The sequence below is a fragment of the Neodiprion fabricii genome, chromosome 4, assembly GCF_021155785.1.
Source record: "Neodiprion fabricii isolate iyNeoFabr1 chromosome 4, iyNeoFabr1.1, whole genome shotgun sequence".
Taxonomy (NCBI): Eukaryota; Metazoa; Arthropoda; class Insecta; order Hymenoptera; family Diprionidae; genus Neodiprion; species Neodiprion fabricii.
In genome coordinates this window covers 26890214-26905665 of record NC_060242.1, presented here as the reverse complement: position 1 = coordinate 26905665, position 15452 = coordinate 26890214, and the positions used below count along the sequence as shown (strand labels likewise).

The window sequence follows — 15452 nt, the reverse complement described above, 5'->3', positions numbered from 1 at the left end:
CAAACAAGTAAAACGATGTTTTGACAACGCTCAAGCCACATGTTGGTATCCAGATTAACTATATTACAGATTTAAGGATGCCCAAACCCGCGCAATCAAGAAAGTCTGAAGTTGAGAATTTAGTATCACCGCATTCTTTTAAACAATGACAGAATTTGAAAAATGGTCGGATTGTTTACTTCGTGTTTTCTCGTGCGAATTTCGTGAAGTGGATTAAATTTTTAGTCTAGAAAATTTACTAGTCAAGGGATTTTGAAAATAGAAGACTACATTAATTAAGTATAAAAATGTTCTCCACCTCGGAAACCCATATGTCTGTAAATCAGTCACTGATTCATGTTATACCGATGGACATTTTGCGGTTACGGATTTCTCGGAATAGCGTGATATGTTTGCGGGGTTCCCATTGGTATTCGTGGAATTTTTAGATATCGATTATTTTGAATATTCATTAATACGCGTGTCAGCGGATCTTATCGCACGTTTTTTCCGATGTGTATGAGAGTGAGAGAGGGAGAATTACGTAATGAAAATAAAAAGGACAATCATTTTATTTGCCGCATACGCCGGTACCGATGTTCACTACGCGAACAGCGAGCAATCCGAACTTGTCATTGTAGCCACTTGACACGCACCATTTGCATAAGATTTTTTTTCTCAAATGAAAACACTCGCGTTGATATTTGTAGCTTTTTGCTGTATTGGAATTTGTGCTTACACGGTACCGGATCCTGATATTCAGCTACTGTCTCCTCGTGGAATTCGAGTGTCTATACCAGGTGAGATTCAATTAGTTGTACCGTTAAATTTTCGGGCCTAAAATAACGTGCACGATACATTTAAAGTTATTAATAAAAATTTAATTTTTTAAGTTCTTCAATTAGAAAGAATTCAATTTTCAATACGAATATTTGAACAACTTTGTTCCGATTGTTTCGATTAATCCGTTATAAGTTATTGATCATTGTTTATGCGGTACATTTGCAAATAAATATTTATTAGTCAAACTATTCCTCACTATTGCTGTAGTAGAATTACCTTGGGGCATAGTTTATTTTCGCGAAAATATAAATAATCTTATTCTCCGTTATATAATTGATCGATATATGTGTATTGAAATTATGTATTTCACGTTCGTTTTAAGCGTAATTAAGATTGCATATTTCATATTTTACATCTTGGAGAAATTTTATCAGTAGACTATTAATGATTGTTGTTAGTTCAATGTAATATCGTTGCATTATCTGCTGCGTAGTAATTTTAATATGTGATTACACATTTGTATGCTATATGAGAACATTTTCAGATGCAACGGGAATACAACTGGTTGCGTTTAACGGAAACGTTAACAAAAATATAATCCCAGACCAAAGTGGATCAATATCCCGTGAGATCTTTCGTCCCACGTCGAGTAAATGGATGTTCGAAGATACTCACACTCTTGTTCAAAGACGAGACGTTCTCCACTATTGGATTTACATTCAAGTTGATGGAAGTCCGCACAAGAAAACGGGATCGTGGAGTCCTTGTAAGCATTTGTTCGAACTTTTTAATCAAATCTTAGTCACTCTCTGTCCTGAACGTTATACGTGTAATGTATTTTATCATATTTTTGGATTTTGAATTCAATTGCCGAGAAAGAATTGAATCATCGTTAGTATGACGATGAGAGCAATTTAATTCCATGCAATTGGCATATAATACGTGGTCAAAAGATTTATCAATTGTTTAATTATAAAGTTGAAATAGTCTTGGGTGAAATATTAGATATTGGTATTTTTTTTTAGCGGCAACAAGTCCTTCGGGCTCTTGCACCCCGAGCATCACTACCACAACGCGTCAAGGGTTGATTTGTCAAGGCCAGTTAATTTTGGAAGACAATTTTGATTCGTTAAACACATCGATTTGGTCAAGAGATATATTCATTCCTTCACAACCTGTGAGTACACAATTTTAACGCTGTTATATGTATAAGACTTGGAAAAAGAAGTGTGTAGAATAATATATATTTTTCTCGTCGCAGCAATATGAATTTTGTGTATACCACAACCACCAGCAAAGTGTGAGAATCAAGAATGGAACGCTTCACGTGATTCCTAGTCTACTTGAAGACTCGTACGGAGAACGCGCTACCGCAGTAGGCACCATGACTCTGGCTGAGTAAGTAATAAGACTTTATACTAAAATGATAAACTCTGAAATATTATTAGAAGCATTGATCAACAAAATATGTAATTCTAAGTATAGAGAACTGTTTGTGAATAATGGAACCGATCAACATGATTTTCGTTTTACGCAGATTAATGTCAAGTGACTATAGGCCTGTGTTCGGATTATCGAGTCTTGAACTGGGAATTATATATCGAACGGTTTACTCTCCGGTATTTCGGTGCTGAACTTCCAACTTATAAATTTGATTCTTAACGAGATATTAGTATACGATATATAGATAATATATACGAGAGATAAAATATACGGTAATCGAGATATTTTAAATTGATTTTGAAAATCTGCAAATATTTGCAACCATGATTTAATCTTCTTGTACACATACCTGTGTATATCGTTCGGTCCTTTCCGAATGATACAGAAATTGCTATAAAATCTTGTAACTTATTTCTATGACAGGTGTACCAGTCAGGTGCCTTCTGATTGTTCCCGGTCAGCTACAGGATACCTTATCCTACCACCAGTGATATCTGCGCGTCTAACGACCATCAATCATTTCAACTTCCAGTACGGAAGAGTCGAGATTCGTGCAAAATTTCCAGAAGGCGACTGGCTTTATCCAGGTAGGAAACCTCTATTCGCCGCCGTTCCCTAAGTTTACAATTTGAAAAAAAATCTACATCCATCATCGAATACGACAGAATTATGGCTGCAGCCGAAGAATCCTACGCAATTTTCGGAATTCCAAAGCGTTTTCGTGCAGCTGGGAATGGCGCGTGGAAATCGGGTGCTGACAGGAACCACGGGAAATTATGATGGGCGCCTGTTGGAATTCGGTTTACGAGCTGGTTCGGCACCAAACTTCCAGAGCGTGGATATCCAGAAATTTTCAAATACCACAGGTCACTGGACTTCCGGATTCCATGTATATTCGACTACCTGGAACGCGGATGGATTCGTGTTTCATGTCGATGGCGAAGAAGCCGGTCGCTTGACTCCTAGACAGAATGACTGGTTCAGCAATAGCAATGCCTCATCAGGAACAAGAAATAAGATGTCACCCTTCGACGGTCAGGTAAAAAAAAAATTTTATTTACCGAATGATATACAATTTACTGCAGAATAGAAGATATATCGAACTCCGTTTTGTTCAATGAGAAGAAGAAAAACCCGCAACGGCGTAAATGAGTTACCGCTGTAAATGTTTTATATGTAAACCCATGTTTTGCATCGTCAGGTCGTTTTTTCCAAATGTAGAAAAAAACCATACCATAAATGAGAAATACTGCGGATTTGTAAGTCGGTTTTCTGGTTGTAATGATAGTTTTACATTACTCTGGGAGTTGGCGTGGGTGGAGTACGTGATTTTCCGGACAACTTACGCAGCGGCGACGGTGTTGGATATGAAAAACCGTGGAAAAACGTCGCAGCCAAGGTTTGAACAGTTCTTACAAGTTTTTGATTACACGTGTTGGAAATACATCTATCACTATTGTTTACTTCAATGCCATCGCCTTTACTTACTATAACACAAAGGAAATTCGAATTCGTTAATCACGTGTGTATAATTGCAGGCTTTACTTCGCTTTTGGGAAGCAAAAAATTATTGGTTACCAAGTTGGCAAGATTCGAATAATCCTGGTAAGTCGCATCTGCAGATCGATTACGTCCGGGTTTATGCACTCTAAAGATTTGCTGTTGCACATATCCTGCAGTAATCAAGGTGTTTGACCGACTTTTATTATGTAAATAGAAAATGAATATATTTCGTCCTCTTCTTCACGGTGGAATCCGTATATGTATTCCATATCGACAGGGAACACGTTTTGATCTCGTTCTGGAAAATGTTTATGTAAATGATCATAAAATTTGAATGAAAGTTTGTGTGATATCGAGCGAATTGAAATGGAAAATATGTTTCTAATTAGAATTGAATTCGCTCCATTTGTCCAATACCTTGAGTATGGGAAATATTACAATAATACACTCATGCGTAAAACGTGAATAAAAGTAGGTGAGCGACTTTTCTTATACAGTTTATTTTTGAAATAAATAGATATACCGAAAACTTTAGTAACAAATATAGAATTGTACAGGATAATAATGGCTAAACAATGTACATTAACGTGTTTGTTGAGATCGCTATTATATGCCATGGAATTATCAGTCTGGCGTTAATTACTTATCGGCCAATGTGTCTTGTAGTTGAATCTGTTTTACACCTGTATCGTTGAGTCTTAAAGCTGAATTCACACGGGTACTACATCTGCAATGGTTCTTCTGTGAAATAAAATTCCATTTAAGTTATATCAATAACTGCAAATATAAAGTCACTTCGAAAAGTAATGCGAAGGGTTTGAAATGAAATCACATGAAATTGGCCCGTTGTGCTTCTTTAATTAACGTAATGAATTTTATTTACCCTGTAATTATAATGCGGGTGGCCGGAAGACGCTCCCGAAGAGAATCGTGCTTTGACCCAATTGCGGAGTGAAGTGCAGACCCAGTCGATGGTGCGCTTACCATTTTTAGGCTGCTCAAGTCGTACCCAACGATAGCCTGACAATCATAAAGTTGCCGGATTTGGGACGATTTCAGCGCCATCCACGTGACCTGCCGGTGCAAAAATTCCAATTTTTCAGGATTAATTGTCTTTTGAATTTTAGGACCAGAGATATGTTAATATCACTGTTCAGGTTTTGTTGAAGATTTGTGAAAAAATTGATGCTCAGGCTTTTTACTTCAGGAGCGTCAATTTTCGCGGCTATAGGTATTTATTCCGAACATCGTAACGGATTCCTAATAAAACATCGAACATGGAGCGACTGACAATGAAATGAAATTTTTATTAAAAATACAAACCCGGTGCTTCTGTACTAATGCTAAGGAAGTTTCTGGTTCGTAAGGTGGAAAAGACGTAAGAGTCCCACCACCACATCTGAATAAAACGAGCCTCCGGATAATCCAAGACGCCGTTGCCCAGTCGCCGTAGTCCATAATCAGACTCTGGCTTAGGTCACTTCTGCCAATAATATCACACGTAACAAAACACAGTGTGTCTGATATATGAAAGATATTATTCAAATTTCCAATGGTCGAAAATCAGTTGAGTCTATCAAAAATTCGTTAACGATAATTAAAAAAATAAAAATTGCTAAGAAATAAATAAATAAATAAATAAATAATTACTACGTAAATCAAACGAACGATTCGATGAACAGATCACGCACGCGATAGGATCAGACAATAAATTCAAATTAGAAATCTGTAACTGCGATAGCATAACTGCAGGGTTGGCTATAAAGAAAAAAAGAATTTCAGCCGTTAAACATTAATACAATTGACTCTGTTGCTTACTTGAACTGTTTCTTTCGGGATGAATTTTTCAGGAGTATTTCGTTCGTGAGGACGATGTTCTCGCTGCTCCTCTCTCCTTGCAGAACGACCAAAACATCGCCAGGTCCTAGATCCGTTAGATCGACAATACCTTCCTCTTCTTTGAGGATGTTTTGAAAGAAAAAACCGCCTTCTACGGGATGATTGTCTTCCGGTTTTCCCTTCCTGTCCGTCGACACTATCGATGTCTTTGTCGATTTTAGAGTGGCTACAGTACTGACATGTTCCTCGGCACAGAATACTATTCGTGGATCTTTATCCAGTAACGCGGTCAGTTTTGCGTCTAAGGAAATGATATAGTAGTAAAGTGATTAGTATTAGAAATATCCAAAAAGAGAATTGTAAGAAAGTAATTTACACGGCAATTTACAAATATTTTTCGCCAACTTCGAACTGCGATCTTTTATTTTTCCACACAACTCATTTTTCTCTTTCATCTGTTATCTTATCCTTTCCTGCAAACATGTGCGAACTACCATACATGGGTAAAATATTTACATAGCTTATACTTACCAGAAGATTTATGGATCGGATCAATCGGGTAAAGAACGGCGCCGAGGATGAGCGATGCGACGAGAATCGTGTTGACCTTGGGATCGTTTGGTCCTGCTAGTAAACCGATGAGTTTCCCGGGGGTAACGCCGAGGGAACGAAGCCCAGCTGCGAGTGCAAGAGCCTCGGACAAAACGTCCTTGTACTTCAAAACCTCGCCAGTTGCAGCGTTCACCTATACAATACATAGGTATGTATACCTATATGTGAGCAAATAATTGCGGCATCCAGTTTGGCGGGTAAATATTAATACAAAAGAGAGAATAAAAATTAGAACAAAAAGAAGACCAAGAAAGTAAAGAAGATGGAAGGCAAAATGCCGAAACAGCCCCATCAGACGGTCACAGTTTATTTTTTTATTATTTCTTGAATAAAAAACGACAAGATCTCGTGTCCAACACATTCGAAATCGTTTGTGTTGGGTATAGCTGGTGCAATCGTAACAACCGGTATTTTGCGTATCGTGTTCACTGTCTGGAGTTTATACATTAGCAAATGACATTATTTACCGGTCCGTCACAATGGATCACGGATATTGTAGTTGACTGGAGGCAATTTTTGTCTGGAGCTTGACGAAACAATCGGAAATTTTTTACGGAGTTTGGCCAATTCTACGAATGCTTGTATTTTATTTCGTTTATAAATTACGGTATATGCGGATCGTCTAACCCTGAGATGCAGTGCTTGGAAAAAAGTTTGAAGCAATTAATCGAACCTGGACCACATGGTCGTGATATTTTCCGAACATTTCGACCAGGCAGTGACTCAGCGAGGTTGCCGGGGTCTCCATGTCCTGAAGAAATCCCTCGACGCCAGGACCGTCGAGGAATATGGATGGCCGACCGTTTTTCTCATTCTTGACAAAGTCGGTTTCTCTGAATGGTCTGCTCGCCAGAATGGAAGGTCGCCTACCTGGGAGACACCGGCGAGATTACAAGTCTAATGAGGATTTGAATAATTCATCACATCCCGTCACGTGCGCGTTAAATCAGCGGCTGGTATTCGAACTGAACCGCCGATGAAATTTCGAGAATAATATTGATTGATCTCAGACACCCGGTAATCTGTATGATGTGTCAGAATCATATATATACAGGTCGGAGGTCTCTGTACCCAATGCTTCATTAGATTGCAATATTGTGGCTTGAGTGGAAAATGTAGAAAAAAACGAATTACCAGCTGCTCATCCACTAGTAAAATATTTATCATATTATACTTTAATATTGTATGACTCTTGTTGTATGTCTAGGAATTTTGTGTGTACGAAAATGTATAATTCGTATGGATTTTTATCACCATTCGTGACTACAATGTTACAACTTATATATCTTAAGTTTACAGGTGATTAGATTGTAAACACATTAGATCATAGGCTTCGTCCATCCGATGACAAATCGTCGTGCGTTTATACCAACTATCATACTACGCGTGTATAAGGTATTCATTTCTGTACAACAATCATTTTAGACACTGCACTTCAAACTTTTTCCACATAATTTCTAATCCAATACAATGTGTGAAATAATTAACGAAGGCAGATTTCATTACGCTATATCCTACGATGTATAATTTTGGCTGGTTGACAGCTGTTTCCGTAGGATAAGATGATGTCTTGCGAAATTGAACCAGCAAGGTGTGACAATGGTGAAGTATATATTACGATGAGATAAATTATAAGACTCACCCCAACAACACCAAAAGCTCCTTGTGATGGTCATGCTTGATTAATACAAACTTTCATTCCGATATTTGACACGTCGCGAACACATCGGAGCTTTCATATGTTTTAGGAAAGAATGGCACGTTTGTTTCACACTACAGAGATAATACTCAACCCAGCCTGATTGATACCATATCTTGCGATTAGAGAACCCAGCCGTACACAAAAGTCAAGCTTCGCGATCATTAATGAATTATGGAGGAATAAAAATTTTCTTCGTTGTAACTTTGATCAGAAATTTACGATGCATTCTTCGTAGCCTTTATAAAATCTATAGTAGATTATAATTGATTCTGACGATAAGGCGTATACGTAAAAAGCTTCGAGTAGTTTATATGTATATGACGGTTACATGTATCTGTATATCAAAAAAATATTCTCTTCACATTGAGTGGTGTTTATGTAATAATACCACTGGAGGGCGCTGTGCGGATTACGATGGAAAACTAAAAGTTATGGAAAAAAGTTGAATTCTCGAAAGTTGTATACCGTGACTTTGTATATTATATGAGTACTATAAGTTCGCTTGACATGCTCACGTGTATGTATTTCACCGTTCAAAGTTAAGGACTCTAAGCATTAATGCTCACGCGGGTTTAACGATCATCCTAATCAAAAACGCTAATGTTTGCTTGGCTCGTCAACATGTGCAAGAGAGCTCGCATGCAAAATTTGATTATGATTATCAATACCCAGGTACCTGTTCCTAGAATAGAGGGGACCTTGAACACGACAGATTCTAGGGTCACGGTTAGCCGCGGGCACTCAATTATTGTACCTATAGTCTTACTCGAGTATCTGTACAATAAATGTTGCGGAAATTATTAGCAATATAGGTCCGATCGTGAATCTGGTAAAAACGACGATATATTCATTTTAACCGCAATTTCTTAATACGCGCTAGTTTTTTTACTTCATTTACCAGTCTTGTGCTGCCGGCTTATATTAATGACTGAACGAACCGGCCTTCTGACGAAGCGATTCCTAATCCGGATATTATGTACCCGAAGCCCTTCTTCGCGGCACACGTTAATTGTATACTATGTTTCTAATAGGATCCAGATCTTTTTCAGGGTCATATAGTTAACGTTTTTTCTTCGTACACCTTCTTGCTCAATCACCATTATATCTCTTGTACCACACATTACGGATACATCTGGAAATATACCTACATCAGTGCGAAATTACGCAAGACTACCGAAAGCACTTGAAAACTGGATCTGTGTAACGAAGACGCAACCTTCGATCTAAAACGCCTTCATATTTTTTTTTTATTTCGAGATATCTTCTGGTTTTTATTTCGTACGGCCGAATCAAAATTGGTGTAATAATATTTTTTAGATCGAGGCGAACTGCGTCGGGAGAACGACAGAGCACCTCATACTTTATTATCCTAGTTAAAACAAAACGAGACATAAAGAAGAAGATAATAAATTGAACCGTGGAAAAAAGAATCGCGTGCAATCTCTCATTCCATTATTAGGATAGCACCGAAGAGTCTGCAGGTATTCAAATCTTTACGCGTGTAACGGCGACATCGCATTTTGCAGTGGGCGGTCTTTGCGCGTCTGTAACACATCTCGGGCCTTTCTACCTTGCGTTTGTGTGCTGGCAAGAGGTCCTGCTCGATCAATTATAAATTTTACACTGACAGACAACAGGTGCTGTATCGTCCGAGAACTCTGGCCTTTCGGACTTATTTAGTCTTACCTCGCCGCGATTCTAGATTCTATGATTCGCAGTAAATAATTATTTAGTCATTATCGCGCAACGATCAAAGTGCTCTACTTGTGACATTATACCTGGAAGGGTAAATTATTTTGCTAACATACCTCTATCCTGCGGTAAAAAATATCCGGATAAATTATGGTGTCCTCAAGGATTATTCCTGTTATCGGTGTTATCCTGGTATGCAATTCTGGATTTGCCAGGCCACGCAATCCGCAATCTACGCGGTTTCCAAAGTATTCGGAGAATTCGGGTAAGCAATTAGAGTTGTGGAGTTTTTGATTTCTGAAATGTGATAGAGCTGCGTGTTGAATAAAATAATATAGTTTTTGGGACTAACATGGAACGCTAGTCAAGTTGACTTTGAAATTTTCACACTAACGGTGGAAGAAATGAAGCTGCTTGGGGAGAAGACTAAATTTTAGACATATGTGAATGTGCTGCAAATTTTTCTTGCTACGTGTCAACGTTTCCTTGAATTAATCCGGTCCATTTTTATTTTCATAAATCCAATTCACGTTGACAGAGTGAATTTTCTAATAATTCAATGAAAAAAGCAGACATAAAGGAGAAATTAGATCTAGAATTCGATATGCATAGTTTTCAAATGTCGCAGTATATACATAATATGTAAAAAAAAAAGAAACAGGAAAAAGAAATTATTTAAGTTTATTTAGTAGTTTCTTTCATCCCCTGAATTATCGAGTTTGGATCGTGTTTTATGCAACAAGTAGTAGCATTTTTTATGAGTATGTCGAATTAAATTTACTGGTGAATAATTAATCCAGCGTCATGATAGATGAGAAACGTTGAAAAAAAATCCTTAATTATCTTTAGATGTCTCAAATAAGTAAAACTTCACCGAGCCGTGTTCGCTACCCTTGAGGTTTAATGTACATACATCTATATTATTTATTATATATTACATTACATACATACTATATTATATATTATTTATTTTTAGCCGGAGAATTCGTTCTTTGGAGTTGTACTGCCACAGCTCAATTGCAAAGAAACAGCGTAAACAATAACATCATTCATATCACGCCTGGAGTCGGTCTTCCAACTTTAACCGATATTCGTTCCGCGATCGGCTCTCGTACGCGATCAAATAATGTGCATCTGGATCATAAAGACGATGATCGCGTTAACAACATCCAAATAATCAAGTTAAACACCATCCCTAATTACCACGAACTCAAGAAATCGAATGCAGATCAGCCGGCAAACCACAAGGATGCAACGATCTCTGACTCCCCGTTGAGGACGATAAGGGTGAACGCATTCAGGAAGAACGCACCTGTAATTTTCAGGGCTAAGCCTCAGCTACCCCAACTCGAGGATACGCCGTTAAAAAAGGACGAGATCGACATGCACAGTAGCGAAATAATAACCGTAATCAAGTCTCAATGATGGTCATTGGCAGTTTCGCAAGATTGGTCGCTAAATATTAAGCGTTACTTTTATTTTTCATGGGATAGTGATTGATCGTCATATATGTAATGTAAATGTGTATGGAAATGATGTAATTAGGCGGTTATTATAATCATTGCTTATTGCGTTGAATCGAGGATTAACGCCGAATAACTTCCAATACAATCGTTCAAGTATGCGTGCGTAGACTGCTTATTGGCTGTATGAGTATCTGTATGAATAAATCATATAATACATCTAAGAATTCATATACTTGGAATAAGATATTAGACATCGCTATAATTATGTCGGTAGAATCGCACAATGACGAACACTTTTCAATGCTCGTATATCATTCTTGTGAGATGATTAGCAACTTTCATAATTCCTGAACGCATGTTATAACGATTTTAAACAATTTGAGGAAGTAAAAATTTACAAGTTCGAAAGTACATTTGCTTGTAGTTGATCTGTGAAATAACTAGATTCTGATTTCTATCCTTAATTTTAGACATATACCAGCAGTTAAGCCTGTAGGATAATTGCTTGCGAAAAGCGATGATGACAGTAAACAGAATTTTTGAAATACTTGGTTTATTAAAAATCTAAATATAAGACTATAATATTGTTTTCAAAAAGAAATTAGTTCGTACTAGTAGTTGATGCTGAATTTGGTGGTACTCTGATAGATTCTAGTAGAGGCAGCATTTCAACCTGCAGAAAAGCATATAAAAATGATGTATTCTGATATTTGTAATAGTATTTGTTCTGAATATTTTGTAAGATGTAGGAATGATTGACTTGTGACCTTTGTGACTTTCATAGCAACTCCTTCAGGTAAGTTCCTCTGTATGTATTCGAGTATCGTATCAGCAGTAGATCCGGTGAGGCGATGAAGATCAATAAATCTGTAGTAAGTTCTGATTTCGTATTGAACACGATGTTTCTTGAAAATGTGTACACACTTCAATAGCGTGTAACGTTTGTGTTCTGGCTTGCGCGGAGCGAAGCTAGAAAAGTAAAAAGCTTCTATCATAACTAAAATGACTTGAAAAGTTGGGGCTCATCTTGATCAAATCAATTTACTTTCTACCGATCGTTGCACCAAGCTTTTCCGCAGCCGATACTGTGAAGTGTGCATAACTCTTTAAAACGGCTGGATCATTCCCCCGAACCTCTAACTGAATTTGCTTGTACAGTTTGTCTGGTATAGCCTAGAAAATTAAAAAGTTGACAGTGGTAATGTTGACATGTCCAAAACAATGTAGGGGAAAAGAGCAATATTTTGCAATTCTAGAATGATTGAAATGGAGTCAAGTTTTCCCAAGATCGTAATGCTTTGCCATGGATTACTGGATTTCGAATAATTCTTAGGTTGCGAAATAATGATTTTCCTAATAAACATGTGTCAATATAATAACGTTAGTAATTTCAGACTCATAGAATTCTCGACTTATTTTGTTACTTTCAGTAGGTCTTGAAACATTTATCAGCGCTAGTGCACGCTGGTTTGAAACTAAATTTGCATTGTCAATAAATTCTCAAAATATGAGATCGAAATGGAGGCTAAGAATAAATGATTACAATACGTGATTCGTGATCACCGTTTCAATTGACTGCTGAGATTGTGTTGACAGAGCTCTGCCAAGTATTCCGCTAGTTGTTTCAAGTCCCAGTTTTGGTAATACATTACAGAAAACTAATGCCGTCTGTAAATGAAAAGGTTTCATTTCATATAGTGTTAACTCAGTAATTGTGTCTAATGTTGAGAATAAGAGTTGTGAAATTACCTTCGAGTATAACATGTTGATATTTGTTACGAAAGATTGATTTATTGGTTCATAAATTAGAACAACTCGTCAATATATTCAGACTATCGGTATTTCTGCAAATTCAAGACTGAATGGAAGGAATGCTAGGGTTTCATAACCTCAATACTTCAATCTGTGACTACCGTGACGACCGTGACTACAATCCTCTAGTATTCATCCTCCATTAGCTAGCACTATCGGAAGGTACCCTTTTTATCGGGCGAGTAAATGTTTTCCGTTGACTGAAGAATGTAAAAGACAGTGACCCTGCAATGGTTGTCCTAGTGAGTTTTGCTGTAACAACCGAAAATCGTCGTGCGCTTGCGCCCCCGTGAGATGTTCCAACGGTAGAGTTGAGAGCTTATTGCAGAACATCAGAGTTACCGATTTCGACATGATGCTGGCTGCATTCACCTTCCGAGTAACACAGTCTTCACAATGGTAGGCGCAAGCAAGTACTTGGCCTGTCTGTACTTACCGACTTATCGGCGATACAAGAAATTAATAATGAGAATAAATTTCTTCCAAAATTCGTAGCAAAACAGTGATTTAATTAAAGTGTAGGTACCAGAGAGAAGAATGTATACATAGATCATAAATAATAATAGATCAGATTTATTAATGATGCAGAGACCAAAAAGTATATATGTATATGCGGTCCATCTACGATATTAATATATATGATCCATTTACGATTAATACGTGATGCATACTATACATTTTATAACTTTCAAAGAGACAAAATAGATTATCTACAATCATACAGAAATAATATGAAAATAGAAGAATTATTCATTTCGAAATGGGATTCTATTCGACGCGCGCTCGATGTATTCCATAACATTAGTATTCATAATTATTCCAACAACTTTTCATTTGCTCTCTCGATCTTGAATTTTCATAGGCATAGAATCGAAACGTTGTTTTAGCTGGTCGCAAGTGAAGTATCTGCGTTGAGTGGAGGAGCAGAATTGTTTTTCGAAAAGTATTCGGATGGAAAAAAATTCAGAGTAACTGTAATACATCACGGATGCGCTAATTTTGAACGAGATGAAACGGATGCTTCGTATATGAGACGGTATTTAACGCTGCGTAGTGTATTTTAACACACATTTGAAAGATACGAGCGAAATTTTTCATCATCCAACTGTCGCAGAACGGCAGCGTTATTAGCCGACCCGTTCACTGAAGAATATATCCTCAATCAACGGCTGACCATCGAAGGGCCTGGCCGCTTGAGTCTGGAATCGGCAGGAGAGATAAAGTGCGTATTTCTTGTATGAAACGTGAAAACTAAAAGCATTATACATCATATCATATCATCATACATCATACATCATACATCATACATCATACATCAGACATCATACATCATACATCATCATACCTAGTATTACAGTTCGAAACCAAAGTTTGAATTTTCGGATGTTCGGAAAGTGACGTCACCAATCTAAAATCCGCCAGCCGAGTTCCTCAGTCTGGTAACAACCGCGCAGTAGAGCGGACGGTTGAGAGTCGCGCTCCGCAAATTTCGAGTACCGGGTTCTCAACCTCCTGGATCCCGCGCTTCGGGTCCGCTACGTATTTCGAGTACCGGGTTCTCAACCTCCCGGATCCCGCGCTTCGGGTCCGCTAAGCGGTGAAACTCGACTTCCAGGATAAGCGCTCCGTGGTTCCTGGTTCACGTTTACAATAAATTATTTCAATTCGTTTTTCGCGCAACCCCAAATTCGGTAGCTGTCAGTCCGCTGATAAAATTTCTCGACTTCCAGGATAAGCGCTCCGTGGTTCCTGGTTCATGTTGACAATAAATTATTTCAATTCGTTTTTCGCGCAACCCCAAATTCGGTAGCTGTCAGTCCGCTAATAAAATTTCTCGACTTCCAGGATAAGCGCTCCGTGGTTCCTGGTTCATGTTGACAATAAATTATTTCAATTCGTTTTTCGCGCCACCCCAAATTCGGTAGCTGTCAGTCCGCTAATAAAATTTCTCGCCTTCCAGGATAAGCGCTCCGTGGTTCCTGGTTCATGTTGACAATAAATTATTTCAATTCGTTTTTCGCGCACCCCAAAATTCGGTAGCTGTCAGTTCGCTAATAAAATTTCTCGACTTCCAGGATAAGCGCTCCGTGGTTCCTGGTTCATGTTGACAATAAATTATTTCAATTCGTTTTTCGCGCACCCCAAAATTCGGTAGCTGTCAGTCCGCTAATAAAATTTCTCGACTTCCAGGATAAGCGCTTCGTGGTTCCTGGTTCATGTTGACAATAAATTATTTCAATTCGTTTTTCGCGCAACCCCAAATTCGGTAGCTGTCAGTCCGCTAATAAAATTTCTCGACTTCCAGGATAAGCGCTTCGTGGTTCCTGGTTCATGTTGACAATAAATTATTTCAATTCGTTTTTCGCGCAACCCCAAATTCGGTAGCTGTCAGTCCGCTAATAAAATTTCTCGACTTCCAGGATAAGCGCTCCGTGGTTCCTGGTTCACGTTTACAATAAATTATTTCAATTCGTTTTTCGCGCAAGCCCAAATTCAGTAGCTGTCAGTCCGCTAATAAAATTTCTCGACTTCCAGGATAAGCGCTTCGTGGTTCCTGGTTCATGTTTACAATAAATTATTTCAATTCGTTTTTCGCGCAACCCCAAATTCGGTAGTTGTCA

The 15452-nt window shown here is 37.9% G+C and overlaps 3 protein-coding genes across 5 annotated transcripts; 2 read left to right on the top strand and 1 right to left on the bottom strand.

Annotated features, from left to right (window-relative positions):
• Nucleotides 1-305: 305 nt before the first annotated feature.
• On the top strand, nucleotides 306-5684 carry LOC124180554 (beta-1,3-glucan-binding protein 1-like). 3 transcript variants are annotated; one of them, XM_046566202.1, is made up of 8 exons: nucleotides 309-779; nucleotides 1307-1528; nucleotides 1788-1939; nucleotides 2024-2160; nucleotides 2629-2792; nucleotides 2871-3244; nucleotides 3494-3604; nucleotides 5559-5684. In XM_046566202.1, exons 1-8 carry the CDS (start codon nucleotides 662-664, stop codon nucleotides 5634-5636), a joined length of 1356 nt encoding a protein of 451 aa, XP_046422158.1. In that variant the 5' UTR covers nucleotides 309-661; the 3' UTR covers nucleotides 5637-5684. The 3 variants fall into 3 exon arrangements, with proteins under 3 accessions (XP_046422159.1, XP_046422158.1, XP_046422157.1); XM_046566201.1 differs by having other exon boundaries at nucleotides 469-779; nucleotides 3744-5684; XM_046566203.1 differs by lacking the exon at nucleotides 3494-3604 and having other exon boundaries at nucleotides 306-779.
• A 3272-nt stretch (nucleotides 5685-8956) lies between these two features.
• On the top strand, nucleotides 8957-11920 carry LOC124179928. Its single transcript, XM_046564804.1, has 2 exons — nucleotides 8957-9818; nucleotides 10530-11920. Exons 1-2 carry the CDS (start codon nucleotides 9704-9706, stop codon nucleotides 10976-10978), a joined length of 564 nt encoding a protein of 187 aa, XP_046420760.1. The 5' UTR covers nucleotides 8957-9703; the 3' UTR covers nucleotides 10979-11920.
• LOC124179929 (28S ribosomal protein S10, mitochondrial) lies at nucleotides 11038-12979 on the bottom strand. The gene is made up of 5 exons (XM_046564805.1): nucleotides 12769-12979; nucleotides 12583-12687; nucleotides 12065-12192; nucleotides 11787-11988; nucleotides 11038-11692 (listed from the first exon to the last, which is right to left on the bottom strand). Exons 1-5 carry the CDS (start codon nucleotides 12781-12783, stop codon nucleotides 11621-11623), a joined length of 522 nt encoding a protein of 173 aa, XP_046420761.1. The 5' UTR covers nucleotides 12784-12979; the 3' UTR covers nucleotides 11038-11620.
• Between the last annotated feature and the right edge of the window lie 2473 nt (nucleotides 12980-15452).